The sequence below is a fragment of the Desmodus rotundus genome, chromosome 8 (genome assembly GCF_022682495.2).
Source record: "Desmodus rotundus isolate HL8 chromosome 8, HLdesRot8A.1, whole genome shotgun sequence".
Taxonomy (NCBI): Eukaryota; Metazoa; Chordata; class Mammalia; order Chiroptera; family Phyllostomidae; genus Desmodus; species Desmodus rotundus.
The window spans coordinates 75,872,476-75,892,231 of NC_071394.1; the positions used below are offsets into that span (position 1 = coordinate 75,872,476).

The 19,756-nt window shown below is 39.2% G+C and overlaps 1 protein-coding gene across 2 annotated transcripts in view; it reads left to right on the forward strand.

Annotated features, from left to right (window-relative positions):
- The window catches only part of SUCLG2 (succinate-CoA ligase GDP-forming subunit beta), a 283,719-nt gene that overhangs the window by 133,890 nt on the left and 130,073 nt on the right, over positions 1-19,756 (forward strand). For both annotated transcript variants that reach the window (XM_071222260.1, XM_024556623.4), the window contains exons 5-6: positions 9,255-9,407; positions 11,322-11,411. In XM_071222260.1, the coding sequence (XP_071078361.1) occupies positions 9,255-9,407; positions 11,322-11,411 (243 nt within the window). The remainder of the gene's footprint in view (positions 1-9,254; positions 9,408-11,321; positions 11,412-19,756) is intronic.

The window sequence follows — 19,756 nt, forward strand, 5'->3', positions numbered from 1 at the left end:
TTGGTTTGATTTTGTTTGGCCCAGTACACTACTTTTATTTCCCTTTTAAGCCTGGTTATAAGCCTTTATCTGTGTAACTTCTTCAAAATTTCTCCACAGAGGACCTGATTAGTATTTTTGCTTTAAAGAATTTGTTGTGTTTTATGTACACATGGGTTTTTAAATTAGAGTCTACACTAATTTTTAAAAGCATATAAAAATATACAAAGAAGAATCACACTAGATAAGTATAAAATTAGTTTGTAGGTAGGTTCCTGAAATACTAGCAATAAGTGCATTCTTATAAATTGAGTCACTACCAGGAAACTACTACAGTGATTTATTTCTAACTAGTTGTTTTTCTGATTGCAAAAGTGATTAACCTATGTAAAAATTCCTGTAGTATGGAAATATGAAAATTAGAAGTAAAACTTCGATTCAGGGAAGATGGCGGCAACATAGGTGGGAGCAGAGTCCACTTCCCCTCAACGCCAGGGAAATACCTCGCTGATCTGAGGAGCAGAGCGAACAGCCAACAGTATTCCAGCATATATGAAGATCAGAGACCAAAGATAGAGGACATTGAAAGATCTGAGGGTAAGAAGAGTGCTTAAGGACAATAAGGTCCCTGGGACCTGCTCGGGGACCAGGGCCGGCTGAAGCCCCGGCCGGGGCGCAGGGTCTGCTGCAGGATTCTTGGGAGAGAGCCAGGCTGAGCTCTGTGAGCAGCCAGGTGCTTGTTTGGATGAGGGGGGCTTGAATAGGAAGAATTTCTCAAAAAGAAAAAGAAAATAGAGACACTCAGGGGCTAGTTAGAGAACTCTCAGCACCAGTCGCGGCCCCTGGTGCCCCTCCCCCCTCACCCCTGGACTGCAGCCAGAAATAAGCAGCCCCGGAGCCTCGGCACACAACTGAGGCCTGGCTGCGCGCACGCAGATTAGCGAACTGGGGGCCCACACATGAAACTCCAGAGGGGCGCCCACACCTGAAACCTCAGGTGGGAGAGCATCTGGAGCAGAGGCTACCTGCTCCACCCACAGGCCCAAAACCTCGGACCCCAGTGCCGCCTGATTCAGTCCCAGGGCGTCCCGCCCACCAGAGAGACTCAAGCCCAGGGCAGCTGGATCCTGTCAGCTGTGAGCATTCCAAGCACAAAGCAGCTGGACTGGCTGAACAGCGGCCTGACTGCCTGCCAGGGACCACACCTACAAGGCCTACCTAACACCTGCGCATAGAGCCCTGCAGGGCCTACTAGCTCTCTAGGACAAAGGCAAAACACCCAGCAGAGGGGAGCTGCAGGGCTAGAGGAGACTGCAGGCTGAACAACAGAGAAGAGTGTGGCCCAGGAAGGGAGAAAAGTGAAACCAATCCTTCCAAACACCCCCTCCCATTGCACAGACAGGACGACCAGCAAAACTAACCTGACCGGTTTAGAGCCAGCAGAAGATTTTTGTTTTTCCTTTCCTCGTTTCCCCCTGAATTACTTCTTCCTTTCTTTTTTTTTTTTCATTCCTTCTTCCTCCCTTCCGTTAACTTTTTTATGCCTTCTTCCAGCCTTCTTTTATCTATTTCTATGTTTTAATTTTTCTTAAAATTCCTTCTTATCTTGCCTCCGATCTTTCTTTATTCCTTCTTCCTTCCTTTCTCCCTTTCCTCCTTTTCTATTTCCTTTTTTCCTCCTTCCCTTCTTTTTTTTTTCTTCTTCCCCCCTTTCTCTTTTTCCCACAGGTGAGACAACAAAAACTGGAGTGCTGAAATGACTAGAGTTAGACCGTGTTACACCCATAAATGTCAGCTCAAGACCAGTGAGCACAGGAGATTAAGGAGACAGCACCACCGAATCCCATTGGCATTTTACCATAGAAGTTCATACCATAAACCCAGGGAGTCAGAATAGATCAATTTAAGAAGCAGAGGCTAACAAGAAGAGTCTCACAAACAATGGGAAGACAAAGAAACAATTCCCAAATGAAAGGAAAGAAGGAAGCCTCAGAAAGAATGCTAACTGAAAAAGAGGCAAGTCAACTATCAGATACTAAGTTCAAAGCAATGGTCATCAGGAAGCTCACTGAGCTCTCTGAGCTCAAAGAGAACTACCAGAAACTACAGGGAAACTACAATCAACTCACTACAAACTATATCAACATAAAAAAGGAAATAGAAACTATCAACAAGAGCCAACAGGAAATGAAGAACACAATTTCTGAATTGAAGAACACAGTAGAAGGAATGAAATTCAGACTTGATGAAGCAGAGGATCGGATCAGAGAGCTGGAGGACAAAGTAGAAAAAAACACCCAGAAAGAGCAAGAAAAGGAAAAGAGGCTCAGAAAGAATGAAGAGGCAATAAGGGAAATGCAGGACAACGTGAAACGTAACAATGTCCGTATAATAGGAATACCAGAAGGAGAAGAAGAAGAGCAAGGGATAGAAAACCTGTTTGAAAAAGTAATGATGGAAAATTTCCCTAATCTGAGGAGAGAAAAAGTCACCCAAATCCAGGAAGCACAGAGAGTCCCAAGCAAGAGGAACCCAAAGAGACCCACTGCAAGACACATCATAATTAAAATGGCAAATTTCCAAGACAAAGAGAGGATCTTAAAAGCAGCAAGGGAGAAAAAGGAAGTAACATACAAGGTAGCCCCAATAAGGTTAGCAACTGACTTCTCAATGGAAACGCTCCAAGCCAGAAGAGAATGGCAAAAAATATTCCAAGTAATGAGACCCAGAGGCCTGCAAACAAGGCTACTTTACCCAGCAAGGCTCTCAATCAAGATAGAAGGCCAAATAAACAGTTTCCCAGACAAAAAAAGTCTAAAAGAATATGCTTCCACCAAACCAGCTCTGCAAGAGATGCTAAAGGGACTGCTTTAAGGAAAGGAAGGAAAACAGAAAGATAGAGGAACACAGGTAGGAATAAAGGAAATGAAAAACTTCCTTTCGATAATAACCTTAAACGTAAATGGATTAAATGCTCCAATCAAAAGACATAGAATAGGTGAATGGATAAGAAAACATGACCCACACATATGCTGCCTACAAGAGACCCATCTCAGGACAAAAGACCACACAGACTGAAAGTGAAGGGCTGGAAAGAAATTTTCCAAGCAAACGGACAGGAAAAAAAAGCAGGGGTAGCAATACTCATAACAGACAAAATATACTTCCAAGGAAGGGCCATAAAGAGAGACCCAGAAGGTCACTTCATAATACTCAAAGGAAGAATCCACCAAGAAGACATAAACATTGTAAATATATATGCACCCAACATAGGAGCACCCAAATACATTAAGAAAATCTTGGAGGACTTCAAGAAAGATATTGACAGCAACACAATTATAGTAGGGGACTTTAATACCCCACTATCAAAAATGGACAGGTCTTCCAGACAAAATATCAACAAGGATATTGTGTCACTTAACAATACCCTAGAGGAAATGGACTTAACTGATATATATAAAGCTTTTCATCCCAAAGAAGCAAAATACACATTCTTTTCCAGTGTACATGGACATTTTCAAAGATAGACCACATGATAGGACACAAAGCAAGCCTCAACAAATTCAAGAAAATTGAAATCATATCAAGCATTTTCTCTGACCACAAGGGGCCGAAACTAGAAACCAACCCCAGGAAAAAACCCCAAACACTCAAAATCATGGAGACTGAATAGCATGCTATTAAACAATGAATGGGTCAAGAATGAGATTAGGGAAGAAATGGAAAACTTTCTGGAAACAAATGAAAACGAACTCACAACAACCCAAAACCTATGGTACACAGCGAAGGCAGTCCTGAGAGGGAAGTTCATAGCAATACAGGCCTACCTTAAAAAGATAGAAACATTTCAAACAAACAACCTAACCCTACGCCTACAAGAACTGGAGGAACAACTACAAAGACAGCCCAGAGCAAGCAGAAGGAAGGAAATAACCAAGATCAGAGCAGAGTTAAATGACATAGAGGTTAAAAGCACAATTCAAAGGATCAGTGAATCCAGGAGCTGGTTCTTTGAAAAGATAAACAAAATCAACAAGCCTTTAACCAGGCTCATCAAGAAAAAAAGACAGAGGATCCAAATAAACACAATTAGAAATGAAAGAAGAGAGATTACAACTGATACCACAGAAATACAAAGGATTGTAAGAAACTACTATGAAGAACTGTATGCCAAGAAAATTGAAAACCTAGGTGAAATGGACACATTGCTAGAAAAATATAATCGCCCAAAACTGAATGAAGAAGAAACAGAAAACCTCAACAGACCAATAACAGCAGACGAAATTGAAGCAGTCATCCAAAAACTCCCAACACACAAAAACCCTGGACCAGATGGTTTTACAGGAGAATTCTACAAAGCATTTAAGGAAGAGCTAACCCCTATCCTTCACAGACTATTCGAAAATATCCAAACTGATGGAAAACTCCCAAACTCTTTTTATGAAGCCAGCATCATCCAAATCCCAAAACCAGATAAAGACACAACGAAGAAAGAAAACTTCACGCCAATATCTCTGATGAACATAGATGCTAAAATTCTCAACAAAATATTGGCAAACCGCACCCAGCAATACATTAAAAAGATCATCCACCATGACCAAGTGGGATTCATCCCAGGGACGCAAGGATGGTACCTTATTTGCCAATCAATAAGCATAATACATCACATAAACAGCAGCAAAAACAAAAATCACATGATCATATCAATACATGGGGAAAAAGCATTTGAGGAGATACAGCACCAATTTATGGTATAAACGCTCACCAAAGTGGGAATAGAGGGAGCATTCCTCAACATAATAAAGGCCATATATGAGAGACCTACAGCCAACATCATATTCAATGGACAAAAACTTAGAGCTTTCCCACTAAGATCAGGAACAAGACAAGGATGCCCTCTCTCACCACTCCTATTCAACACAGTATTGGAAGTCCTAGCCACGGCAATCAGACAAGAAAAAGAAACAAAAGGCATCCAAATTGGAAAGGAGGAAATGAAACGGTCAGTGTTTGCAGATGACATGATAGTGTACATGGAAAATCATATAGACTCCACGAAAAAACTCCTCGACCTAATTAAAGAATTTGGCAAAACAGCTGGATACAAAGTCAATAGTCAGAAATCAAAGGCATTCCTGTACACCAACAATGAAACTGCAGAAACAGCAATCAGGAAAAAAATCCCATTTGATATAGCAACAAGAACAATCAAGTACCTAGGAATCAACCTAACCAAGGAGGTAAAAGACCTGTACTCAGAAAACTACACAACACTGAAGAAAGAAATTAAGGAAGACACAAACAAATGGAAGCATGTACCATGCTCATGGATTGGAAGAATTAACATCATCAAAATGGCCATACTACCCAAAGCAATCTATAGATTCAATGCAATCCCTGTTAGAGTACCCATGACATATTTCCCAGAAATAGAACGAACATTTCAGAAATTTATATGGAACCATAAACGACCCCGAATAGCTGCAGCAATTTTGAGGAAGAAGAACAAAGCAGGAGGGATCACAATACCTGATATCAAACTGTATTACAAGGCCACGGTAATCAAAACAGCCTGGTACTGGCATAAACACAGGCACATAGACCAATGGAACAGAACAGAGAGCCCAGAAATAAACTCAAGTCTTTACGGTCTATTAATATTTGACAAAGGAGGCAGGAGCATAAAATGGAGGAAAAACAGCCTCTTCAACAGATGGTGTTGGGAGATCTGGACAGCTACGTGCAAAAAACTGAAACTTGATCACCAACTTACGCCATACACAGAAATAAACTCAAGATGGATAAAAGACTTAAATATAAGTTGTAACACCATAAAAGTCCTCGAGGAAAACATTGGCAGGAAAATCTCAGACATTCCACGCAGCAACATCCTCACAGACATGTCCTCTAAAGCAAGGGACATAAAGGAAAGAATAAACAAATGTGACCTCATCAAAGTAAAAAGGTTCTGCATGGCTAAGGAAAATAGCATTAAAATGCAAAGAGAACCAACAGTATGGGAAAACATATTTGCTAATGATACCTCAGACATATCTCCAAAATAGGTCCTGATCTCCAAAATATATAAAGAACTCACTTGACTCTACTCCAGGAAAACAAACAACCCAATTAAAACATGGGCAAAGGACTTGAACATACACTTCTCCAAGGAAGGCATACAGAGGTTCCAGAGACATATAAAAAGATTTTGAGCATCATTAGCCATCAGAGAGATGCAAATTAAAACCACAATGAAGTACCATGTCACACCAGTCAGAGTGGCCAACATAAACAATCAACAAACAAATGTTGGAGAGGATGCTGATAAAAGGGAACCCCAGTACATTATTGGTGGGAATGCAGACTGGTGAGGCCACTGTGCAAAACAGTATGGAATGTCCTCAGAAAACTAAAAATGGAACTGTTCTTTAACCCAAGTATTCTGCTGGTGGGATTATACCCTAAGAGCCCTGAAACACCAATCCAAAAGAACGTATGCACCCCCATGTTCATAGCAGCACAATTTACAATAGCCAAGTACTGGAAGCAACCTAAGTGCCCATCAGCAAATTAGTGGATGGAAAAACTATGGTACATTTACACAATGGAATTCTACGCAGCAGAGAGAAAGAAGGAGCTTATACCCTTTGCAAGAGCATGGATGGAACTGGAGAGCATTATGCTAATTGAAATAAGCAAGGCAGTGAGGAACAAATACCATATGATCTCACCTTTAACTGGAACATAAAAAACAAAAGAAAAAAGCAAACAAAATATAACCAGAGACATCGAAGAACTAACAATAGCCAGGAGGGAGTGGGGCGGGGACAGTGGGAAGAGGGGATTACAGGAAGTACTATAAAGGACACTTGGACAAAATCAAGGGGGAGGGTGGAGGCGGGGAATGGAGGTGGGTTTGTTTGGGGTGGGGTGGAGGGTTGGGGAGAAAATGCAGACAACTGTACTTGAATAACAATAAAAATTTTTTTAAAAATTGGTCTTCATATAAAATTTCTTGAATTATTTATTGATAATCATCATTTCCCTGGGGATGCGTTCTTGAGGAGTGATATGTTATTTGTACCAATCAGGATCTGTTTGAGACAGTAGGTGCTCTTTACAAATAGAAATTTAATGGAATCCAGAGCACATCTGTCCACATTCTAGAAGAATAAGAATGGGACTATTGAATGACATTCATCATGAAAAGTTATAATGTTATGTTGCTTCTAAGAATAACTACTGAAAGTCTTTAAATTTCTCATTTACTAGACTATCTCTGCATTTTAAAGTGAACTTAAAATCAGAGTGGTTCTAGATAATCCTGACACCACATGCCAAGAAATATTTCTTACATACTCATTAGCTACCATTTATGACAAATGAATTAGTATGAAACCCTTGTAAGGTGTTTTATTTCTAACTCATGATAAATTCCATAAAAGTTTGAAAAGGAATTCTATATTCAATACATGATAGCTTTTTAGATCATCATATATAGGGTAGGACAAAAATAGTTTTACAGTTGTGAATTATGAGTAGGAGGAACAGTGTAAATTCTTGTATCATTACTTATTAATTGTCATATTATTTTCCATATGAATAACTGTAAACCTACTTTTGCCCCACATTGTATTTGTCTCATTTCAAGTGACTTGAAACTTAGATTTGTTGTGGTGTCTGGATAGCTAGAATCTAATGCTACTTAATCTGTAACTTTGTTTGTGAAACCTATCATTGAACTACTTTTAGGAAAAGCAATGTAAATGTTTTTATATTTTCACTTCTAGTACTGATTATTTATGATAGTTCTTATTTTCTTTTAAAAATCATGCAAGAGCCCTGGCTGGTGTGGCTTAGTGGATTGAGCTCTGGCCTGCGAACCAAAGGGTCGCTGGTTCGATTCCCAGTCAGCGACATGCCTGGGTTGTAGGCCAGGTCCCCAGTGTGAGGGCGCGCAAGAGGCAACCACACATTGATGTTTCTCTCCCTCGCTCTCCCTACTCCTCTGTCTAAAAATAAATTAATTAAATCTTTAAAAAAATATAAAAATCATGCAGGACATCTTTTACCATTTTGGGGGGTGTATAAGTTGGTATAGCCTCTCTCTCCAGGGCCATTTGAGAGTACTTAATCAAAATTTTGAATATGAAGATTCTAACACCTAGCCATTTTACTTTCAGGTACCTTATTTACAGGGGTACTCAAACAAATGAGTAAAGATACATATACAAAAATATTCACTGAAGTAGCATTTTAGAAAAATTAAAGCCCATCTAAATGTCAGGAGGGACATTGTTAAATACATATTGACGTATAAGTGCCACATAGGCACAGGAATAGAGAGAAACTTGGAAAGATGTCTAAGCTGTAGTATTAAGATTAAAAGCAAGAAAAAAGAAAGGCATTCATATACACATAGTGTGCCTGCACATGCAGGGTCATTCCACTGCTGTAATGCTTGCAGATTGGTGCTTTTTCCTACCCTGGCTACTGCATAGAGTTGTTAAGGTTGAGCAGAGCCAAGGACACCTGCCTGCGGCAGTGAGTGGGGAGTGAGTCCTCCTGTCCCACTTGCCTCCTGCCAAGTCATGGTCCTTGCATGTGCCCACATCCTCCCAGAGCAAAGGGCAAGTTGCTGATAATCACAAAGGTTCCATATGGTTGCTTGGCCATGCTGACTGCTGGGTCCTTGGCGCATATATATGCAGCTGCTTTTATGTACTTCATGTGCCATTGACATTAATTTTGAACAAGCAAATATTATATTAGTCACTTAAAAGGAAGTAAAAATTGAAATACAAATACTGTGAACCAAGAGTCAAAGTATACAAATATCTGAAATATCAGACATACTGTAAAAAGAATCCTTCTTAGCCACCAGACTTGGTTTTGCACCAGAGCAACTTGAGGAAAATCAGTGTGGTAATATATATGTACCGTTAATGTCTTAAATTAAAGTAACAGCTGTTTCCCTGGAGTTTTTCCTAAGTGTCAGGATTTCTCAAGTAAGAAAAAAGATGATTAAAGTGGGAAGGTTCCTTGAGGCCAACCAATACCTGTCACTTGAACACATTAACAGAATCAATTAAGGAAGTGAAAATGGTCATGGTGTACCCTGAGAAGAGAGCTCGCAAAAATCTGTGGAAGCTAATTCTCTGGGTTCAAAGAGCCTGAAAATGAAGCTGTTTGATTTGTGTAGCAAGTTTGTATAGATTTCCAAGTGGAAATCACTTTGATGCTGAATTCATTGGACTTTCCTGCTAATGTGGTAGGTGATGGTTGCTGAAGCCTTGGACATTTCCAGGGAAACCTACCTTGCAATTCTGATGGACCGGTCCTGCAATGGCCCCGTCCTGGTGGGCAGCCCCCAGGGGGGTGTGGACATTGAGGAGGTGGCAGCTTCAAATCCAGAACTTATTTTTAAGGTATGTGTACATTTCTGGCGATTCTGTGTTCATTAGTGATTGTAGCAGAAGCTGTTAAACCTTTAATGTGAAGTCTGAGGCTGGTAGTGATACATCTCCTTCTGGCATTTAAGGCCTGAAGATATTGCATCCTTTTTTCTTACCAGTCATCCAGTTAAAAGTTGGGCACAATGGTGATACTCACTATTCAAGGTCTTTTCCTTTGCTTTTCTCCACCCTCCCTTCTTTCCTCCTTCCTGCCTTTTCTTCCTCCCTCGTCCCTTTCCATTCAACCTGCTCCAAGAATTAATCAATGAAAGTGGACTGTGATTTTTCCATTTCCTCTTGGTTAATATTACTCATTTAACAGTTTGTATGATCTAGAAAATCTCCAAGGAGAGCAGATGTGAACTAGAGATTGCCTCGATGTCTTTCAACAATATTGATGTAAAATAGAATCCTGAGGTCCAGATTCTTTGTTTCTTTCAATCCTTTAAATCTTTTTTCTTTTTATTGATATTAAGATTAGTTTCCAACCAAAGATATATGAGGTCAAATCCTAACTAGCGAGCAAGTTTCCCAGTGTCTCTAAACTTTACTTTTGAATCAGTAAAATGAAAATGGGGTATTGCTACCCCATAGAATTGTGAAGATTAAATGAGGTCATTGATGTGTATCAAGTGATTCTCAACCTACCTCATCAATACCAAAAAAAATCTAAGGCCTAAGGCCAGTTTTTAATTCTGGGTTCTTAGTATCAAAAAATCACATTACAAATTTCTAGTAGAAATATTCACTATTTCTTTTTGAAAGTGATTTTGTTTTCCTTCAAAAAATGGGAGATTTATTTCTTGAATCTCTTTGTGTAAAGCACTGATAACTTTGGTGATTGGTTTCAGAATTATTTTTACCAGTGTTACATATTTAACTTAACTGCCTTGGAAGTTAATTTTAGACTTTATAGGCTGACTTACTAATGTAGGTTATCCCCCTATTCAGAAGTAGAGTTTTCCTATGAAACCTTCTGTGAGCTGAAATGGCATACAGAGAAGAAGCATTTAGCTTAGGACACATCTTGCTGATGGATACACAAAGTAAACTGAGATGAAGCCCAGAAGCTCACAGACTCACTTTATAGTTAGGGAGGCTGGATGCTGAGCTGATGAATGTAGTTTCCAAGGATGGAGCTTTGTGGGGCCCCTTTCTCTGCTCAGGCTGTGCTGCCTCTGTAAGGGTTGCTGCAAAACAAATGGTAAACTCTTTTTGCTTTTTGCTGTCTTTTGTAAAAGTAAAAGTCCTCTTCAGATTTTTTCCCATTAATGAAAATAGGTAAAAGCAAAGTGGCAAAGCGAACTTTTGAAAAGAGGGTGATACCTGTAAAGCCTAGCCATTTTCAAAATCCAATGTGATTTAAAACAAACCATTCCATTTGTTAAGAAAGTACTTGAAAGAATGTACATATGTGAACAGTGTTCAGTATCTAGGAGAGAGTGGTACTTTGTAGAGCTAAAATATTCATAGTTATCATCATCATTAGAGTGTTTAAATCATAAGCTAATATTTAACCTATGTGACAAGCTCTAAACTTAACAGCAATATTAGGCCAGAAAACCTTACTTTGGAAGCCTTCCACAAGATGTCACAAAAATTAACTGACTAAATATTCATCAGTGCCATCTGTGTAGTAATTAAAAGTGAAAACTGGCACCTGATTATCTTGTCAGCATGCCACCCTGAAGAATCATATACCTTTTGGAAAGGCTATTTTATAGATGGCCTGCTAATTAAAGCTTGCCCCCTAGGCAGCTGTGCTAGCCACTCAGACCTCTGGAAAGGTGCCACACTTCCATCACTCATTTGCAAATAAATAGGAAGCATTTTCTTTTGAAGTTGTAAGTCTTTTCACTTGACTATCTGAATTTTGTTTATTACCAGGAGCAAATTGACATTATTGATGGGGTAAAGGACAGCCAAGCTCAGCGGATGGCAGAAAATCTAGGCTTCCTTGGGCCTTTAAAAAACCAGGTACCTGCACGATTGGAGGCCAGTGTGTCTTAACTTGTTTCAGAAAACATTTGAGAACTTGCTTAATTGTCTCTAATGTTTGCAATTACCTGGAGACAAGATAACTTATTGTTGTACAATTTTTTTTCTTCCAGTTGTTTATGATGATGAAAATATTTCTCTGGTGTTCCAAAAGAGGGTATTTATGATGTGTGTGTGTACGTGTGGGGGGGTATATATCTTGGTGTGTATGTAAGATGTGTGTGTATGTGTCTCCTGCAGGCACATACTTTGTTATGTGTGTTAGTTTATCTATCTTCACAGCTTGCAGCTTCAGCCTATGAACTATAAAAGGTGGTATAGTGGTTAGAAGCACAGGCTGTTCAGTTAAGCTGACCTGAGTTTGAAGCCTGTACTGCAACCCAGCACATGTGTGATTCAGCCCATCTGAACGTTAGTTTCATCATCTCTCAAATGGGGATGATGAAATCCTAACTGAGAGGGTTGCTGTGAGGATTAAGTACACTAATGTGTGAAAGTGCTAATTCAGTACTTCAGAGAGGTCAGTTATTATTGTTTTTAATAGTGCACATTACTTACTGTTATTCTTTCATAGATAATAGCCATTTGAGATGACTGTTAATGGCATGAAAGTGATATTTTACTGAAAACAACTTAAAGCATGCCAATTTAGTAATTATATCCCTTGGCTTCAAAGACAGAAAAATTGTCTCTGAGTTACTGAGGGAGAGTCTGTCTTGGGCATCTCAGTCCAGCACTGCCCTTCGTCCAGCCACGGAGCCTGACTGCATGTCTACATAGTCAGCTTCCTCGTTCCACAACTAAATCAGAAGAACTTAGTGAATCCTCTATGTAAGTGTGTGTACCTCTGTGTGTGTGTGTTTTTAACCCTAGGGCTCTGGGATTGTTACAGAGCATTTTCTTTCATTTAATTGAGTAATATTCCTCCAATAAAACAATAGATATTATACTTTTTACTTATGGTCCATACTTTTTATTTTGATTGATTCTATTTCTATAAGTTTAAGGGTGACAATAAGACAAATCATAGTAGAGTGAAGCAGAATAAGACTTTAAGTATGCATGTGTTCCAAAAATTTATATGGAGCCACAAAGACCCTGAAAAACCACAGCAATCTTGAGAAAGAAGAACAAGGTTGTAGGAGTCACACTACCTGATATCAAACTATGCTAGGAGTCCATAGTAACCAAAACAGCATGGTACTGGCATACAAACAGACATAGATCAGTGGAATAGATAGAGAACCTAGAAATAAACCCATGCCTTTATGGTCAATTAATATTTGACAGAGGAGGCAAGAGGATACAATAGGGTAATGATAGTCTCTTCAATAAATGGTGTTGGGAAAATTGATCAGATAGGTGCAAAAAATGAAACTAGCCCACCTTTTTACACCATACACAAAAAAACGCTCAAAATGAATTAAAGACTCACAACCATAAAAATTCCAGGAGAAAACATAGGCAGTAAAATCTCAGACATTTCTTGTAGCGATATTTTTTTCTGATATCTCTCCTCAGGCAAGGGAAACAAAAGAAAAAATAAACAAATAGGACTACATTAAGCTAAAAAGTCTGCACATCAAAGGAAATCATTAACAAAATGGAAAGACAAACCTCGGAATGGGAGAACATATTCCCCAATGATACATGTGATAAGAGGTTAATATTCAAAATTCATATAGAACTTGTATAACTCAACCAAGAAAAAAAATCCAATTAAAAAAATGAGCAAAGGACCTGAATAGACACTTCTCTAAAAAGGACATAGACTTGAAAAGATGGTCAGCATCTCTAATCACCAGAGAAATGAAAATTAAAACCACAATGAGATATCACCTCATACCTGTCAGATGGCTGTCATCCATAAATCAACAAACACATGTTGCCTGGTGAGCATGTGGAAAAAGGGAATCCTCATACACTGTTGGTGAGAATGCAGACTGGGACAGTCACTGTGGAAAGCAGTATGGAGTTTCCTCGAAAAATGAAAAATGGAACGTCTTGTGACCCAGCACTTCTACTGCTGGGAATATATCCAAAGAAACCTGAAACAGTCATTTGAAAGAATATATCCACCCTATGTCCATTGCAGCATTGTTTTCAATAGCCAAGATTTAGAAGCAGCCCAAGTGCCTATCAATAGACGAGTGGATAAAAAAGCTTTGGTACATTTGCACAATGGAATACTATTAGGCTTTAAAAAGGAATGAAATCTTACCCTTTGTGACAATGTGGATGGAGCTGGGGAATATTATGAAAAGTGAAATAAGCCAGTCAGAAAAAGACGAATACCATATGATTTCACTCATATGTGGAATCTAATGAACAAAAAAAAACCCAAACAAAATAGAAACAGACTCATAGGTACAGAGAATAGACTGACAACTGTCAGGTGGGAGGGGGTTGGGGGCTACAAGACACTGGTAAAGGGATTAAGCAAAACAAAATTAAAAAAAAAAAACAACTCATAGACATGGGCAACAGTATGATGATTTCCAGAGTGAAAGGGGGTAGGGCAGGCAGAAGAGAATAAAGGCGGTTATAAATGGTGATGGGAGGAGACTTGACTTTGGGTGGTGAACACACAATACCACGAACAGATAATGTATTATATAGAGTTGTACACCTGAAACCTATATAATGTTATTAACTAATGCCACCCCAATAAATTCAATAAATTTCTTTTTAAAAATTAAGAGAGAACTTAAAGATGGGAAGAACGGTTCCCTTGGAAAGCAAGAGTTTCAGGAGGTCAAAGGGACAGGATCATCCAGGTTAAACCTCAGTAGAAGATACAGTCAGGATTCAGTGAACAATTAGAGGGACTAATTGCCATATCTGGGACTGGCAGAGAGGTGCTAGGGTAGTGAACTGTTGAAAGGCAGGTGCTGGACAACTCCTGGGTAAGGGCTACAGTGGTTGATTTTCTCACTTGAATATGAGGCCATAACTGTGTTGTTTATTTATTAAAAGGCTCCTTGTGCAAGGGTGGTGGTCACTGGGTGCCACTCTCTCACATAGTCGCTGTGCTGTAGCTGCTCTGTCCTACGGTAAGCTCCGCATGTACTCTGTCACTCTGTTTATGTTCTCCATGTCCCTTTGAACATCTGTAGTGCTCTCAGTCATTTGCAGTCACCTTTTCTGGATCCTGTTGTGCACTGTGGCATGGACGTTTGCAATCTTCCTCACTGCTGTCTTGCCAGGACCGTGCTTTGCAGATATATTAAGTGCCCAAGAAACAGCTGTCAAGTGCATGAATAAGTGAAATAGCACATTGAGGATGTTCCGTTTGAAGAGATTCCTCAGGAGAATAAATCTGGAGTGGGCCAAATCTGTTGGTCACACAGATTGAAAGTGCAGGTGAAGTAACAGAGTTCTAGAGAAGGCAATAATAATATTAGCACATCGTAAGACACATCCCCCCCCAAATTAAAGGGGAATATTAAGAGTTATTTATAGCTGTTAAATGTCTGAATCGTGTTTTCTTAGAGTCTCAAACATGATAGGTCTTAAGTGAATTTCCTGTGGAAGGAAGATGAACATGCAAGTCCTTGGGGTCATTAATAGCTAATTGTCATTTTATATGTTTAAATTCATATATTTTCTTTCATTGCCGACTACATGAAAGGCTTTACACCTTCACTTGCTCAGCCAAGTTAGAGGGAGTACTGGGTGGGTGCTGCTCGCCCTGCTGGGCCCTGGTGCTCAGTGATGAGTAACAGCCATGGTCAGGGACTCTGTGGGCAGTTGTCAGCCTACTGGCAGTACCCGCAGGAAGGGGGAATTTGAAGGGGAGGGGGTATGTTCTCAGAAGTAGATATGTTAGGGTATATTCATCTACAGACACCAGTTATATTTGTAGACTGGAAAGTGAAATGTATGGCATAGGAGCTCCAAGAAATTGTATATTTGGGGATCTCTGCTTTATGATGCTTCTTCAAGCCACAGCAATTGGTGAAATGTTCCAGAAAGCCAGTGTAGGAGGCACCCGAGAAGGAAAAGCATTTTAAATGATGATTAAGATTATCGATTGCTGATCCTTTGATAAAGAAATGGTATCTTAGAAGTCCTGTCAATTCAATCTGACTTTGAAAGTTACTTAATTTTTATCTAGAATGTGATTTAGGCATTTGGAGGAGGTACCTCACTCATGGATGAACAGCATATAAAATGATTATCTTGTAAATTTAATTATATCTCTCCTGTGACTCATGCCCATTGTCTCTAAAATGTGATGTAAGTTTTAGTAAAATAAATATCACATTGCATAAAAACTGCCACTTAACGTGTCTCTAACAAAAATTTACTTCGGCAAGAATTGGTTGAAAAAAACTAAGGCCATGGAATAGCTGAGTATGACGAAAAACTCACAAGTTTCTCAAGTGTGTCTCAGTTATCATCTATATTATTAATTTCTGAAAACACTGGCACCATGAGTTGTCAACTTGTGCCTCCCAGATGGAAGCTGATGAAATCATCCAATGGGCCAAGTTAAAATGAACCTACTAACACCTAGGTATGGTTCATACCTCTGGCTAGCTTTAAGAACTGTATGTGAATGTTAATGATATTAGTGTCTGGAATGCAAGAAAAGTATTTTAAAAATTTTAACTTGTTAAAACATTTTCAAAGACACTTGATATAAGTTGTCATGGTTTCTAGCATATGACCCTCAAAGATATTTGATTTTAGGCACTTTAACTATTTAATTGTTTGTTACAACCTTAACTTTAACAACCCACAACCATAAAATAACATTAATTGGTGTCAAAAAGAAAGAAAACACATTTTTGCATAGTGTGGTTATAAACTCAGGTGGCAGTAGCACATGGCTGGTTGTAAGTTACCTAGCAGAATGTTTTCTTTGACTAACATTCAGTTTATTTTTTAAATTTGAACACATTTAAAACACAGGGGGCTAACCTCAACTTGCCACTGGCCTTGCCATTTCCTATTTTACGCCTGGTCAGACTGCCACATCTCCTGTCCAGCCCTCATAGTCCCTTGGTGTACCGTTTGTGGGATAAGGCATGTTCTCTCTCCAAGCCAGGCTGGCTCTCCCTTGCAGATTTTATAACAAGATTTCATCATGCTTCAGCCCTGCTCAAAACATGTTCATAGTTCGTCTTTGTACAATAATAAACAATTACAGTGGCAAAAACCCCCCTCCCCCATTAATGCTGCATTAATATATAATTACAATGGTATTAATGTGCAGAAAATTCAGGTTTCATTGTAAGTTAGGTTGATATAAGCTTAAGAAGTTTTGAAGCAAACCAGGTATCCACTGACAAATTAATAGATAAACAAAATGTGGTATATACATAAAATGGAAGGTTGCGTTCAGTCTTAAAAAAGAGGGGGATTCCTACATGTGATTAGTATGGCTGAGCCTTGAGGACATTGCACTAAGTGAAATTAGCCAGTCACAAAAAGATAAAGAGGTATGATCCCATTTACATGGGGTATCCGAATAGTCAAATTCATGACAGAAGATACATTGGTGCTTGTCAGGCACTGGGGAGGGGGGAAAGGGGGAGTTATTTAATGGGTACAGAGTTTCAATTTTGATGGATGAAAAGCTCTGGAACTTGGTTGCACAAAAATGTAAATATATTTGACACTGCTGAACTATACATTTTAAAATGGTTGAGATCATAAATTTTGTGTATATTTAAAAATGTTTTAAAATAGCTGGGATAAGATCTTATATATTTATGCACCCAAATGTTATTTCTCTTGTGTAGTTTCTCCTTGTTCTTAATCATTACTTCAAGCAGTATTTATTGAGTGTTGACCCTGTGCAGAGGCTGTATGGGGATAGTGGATGCTGTAGTGTCCAGGATAGACAGTATGCATCTCTCAGGAAGCTCACATTGCAAGCATATTATTGACTTAGAAAACTCTTACAAGTACAAAAAACACTCAGTAGTGTGTTACTTATCAGGTTTGCACTGTAACTCAAATAAAATGTTTGGAATTTTAGAAAGTAAATATCAAAGGAAATTTTAGAGTATTTGAAAAAAATAATGGAAGGATTGTTTTAACACTCAAAGCGTTACCAGCCTTTTTAAAGTCTGACAAAAAGTCAGAAGCTATAAAAGAAAAGGGTGACGGACTTCCTGCCAAGATGGAGGCATAGATAGATATACTTTGCCACCTTGCACAACCAAAAAGACAACAACAAATTTAAAATTAAAAAAATAACCAGTATTGCCAGAAAATCAAATGGCATTTTTGTCCGACAACCAAGGATTTAAGGAAGAAACATTCATCCAGACTGGTACGAGGGGTGGAGACAGGCAGGTGGGGGCAGGAAGGACTCCTGGCAAGGTGATGGCTAGAGGACCAGGTGGTCCCACATTTGCATGTGGATAAACCAGGAGGAAAAACTGGGGAGAAAGACAGACCACACAACCTAGGGTTCCAGCATGAGGAAATAAAGCCTCAAAATCTCTGACTGAAAAAACCTCTGACTGAAAAAAACTGTGGGGGTTGAGGCAGCAGGGGAAACTACCAGCCTCACAGTAGAGTGCCTTTGAGAGACCCACATGGTCCTAGAACATACACAAACCCAGCCACCCCAGGAATCAGCACCAGAAGGGCCCAATTTGCTTATGGGTAGTGGGAAGTGACTGAAAGGTGGCAGAGAACTGAGCAAGTGGCATTGTTCCCTCTTGGACCCCTCCCCCACATACAGTGCCACTGTGAAGAGACCTGGGTTGCCCCACCCTGGTGAATACCTAAGGCTCCATCCCTTACCATGTAATAGTCATACCCAGATAAAAAAATATGGCCCAAATGAAAGAACAGATCAAAGCTCTGGGGAAAAACAACTAAGCAATGAAGAGATAGCCAACCTATCATATGCAGAGCTCAAATCAGGGTGCTCACAGAAGTGGTTGAGCATGCTCGCAAAATAGAGGAAAAAGTGAAGGCTGTGAAAAATGAATCAAAGGAAAATGTACAGGAACCAACAGTGAAGGGAAGGAAACCAGGACTCAATCAACTGTTTGGACCAAAAGGAAGAAATAAACATCCAACCAGAACAGAATGAAGAAACCAGAATTCAAAAAAATGAGGAGAGGCTTAGGAACCTCCGGGAAGACTTTAAATGTTCCAACATCCAAATCATAAGCATGCCAGAAGGGGAAGAGGAAGAGCAAGAAGTTGAAAAGTTATTTCAAAACATAATGAAGGAGAACTTCTCCAGTCTGGCAAAGGAAAGAGACTTCTAGGAAGTCCAAGAAGCTCAGAGAGTCCTAAAGAAGTTGGACCCAAGGAAGCACACACCAAGGCACATCATAATTACATTATCCAAGATTAAAGAGAAGGAGAGAATCATAAGAACAGCAAGAGAAAAGTAGACAGTTACCTACAAAGGACTTCCCAGAAGATTATCAGCTGATTTCTCAAAAGAAACCTTGCAGGCAAGGAGGGGCTTGAAAGAAGTATTCAAAGTCATGAAAGTCAAGGACCTATTTCCAAGATTACTCTATCCAGCCAAGCTATCATTTAGACTGGAAGGCCAGATAAAGGGCTTCCCAGATAAGGTCAAGTTAAAGGAGTTGATCATCACCAGGCCCTTATTATATGAAATGTTAAAGGGACTTGCCTAGGAAAAAGAGGCAGATCAAAAATACAAACAGTAAAATGACAACAAACTCACAGCTATCAACAATTGAACCTAAAAAACAAAAACAAAGCAAACAACTAGAACAGGAACAGATTCACAGAAATAGTATCACATGGAGGGTTATCAGTGGGGAGGGGGAGGGAGGAGAAAGGGGGAAAAGGTGCAGGTAATAAGCATAAATGGTAGGTAGAAAATAGACAGGGGGAGGGTAAGAATAGTATGGGAAATGTAGAATCCAAAGAACTTGTATGTGTGACCCATGGACATGAACTAAGGTGGGGGAATGATGGTGGGAAGTGGGTACAAAGCAGAGGGGAATAAAGGGGAAAAAAAAAATAGGACCACTGTAATATCATAATCAGTAAAATATATTAAAAAATAAAATTAAAAATGAAGAGAATGACTTTATTATTATTAAATTTCCATGTGGCAGAAGTAACAACATCATGGGCAAATGTTAAAAAAAAGTTTTTGCAAATGATATAAGATAATGAGCTAATTTCCTTCATGTGACAATACCTCATTAATTAATGAGATGAAGACTTCACATCTCAACAGAAAAAAGGACAGAATTCACAGAAGAGGAAATACAAATGTCTCTTAAGCTCATAGAATAATTCTCAAATTCATTTCCTAATATGAGTAATTTAAATTAAAACTATAAATGGAATATGCATTTTCACCT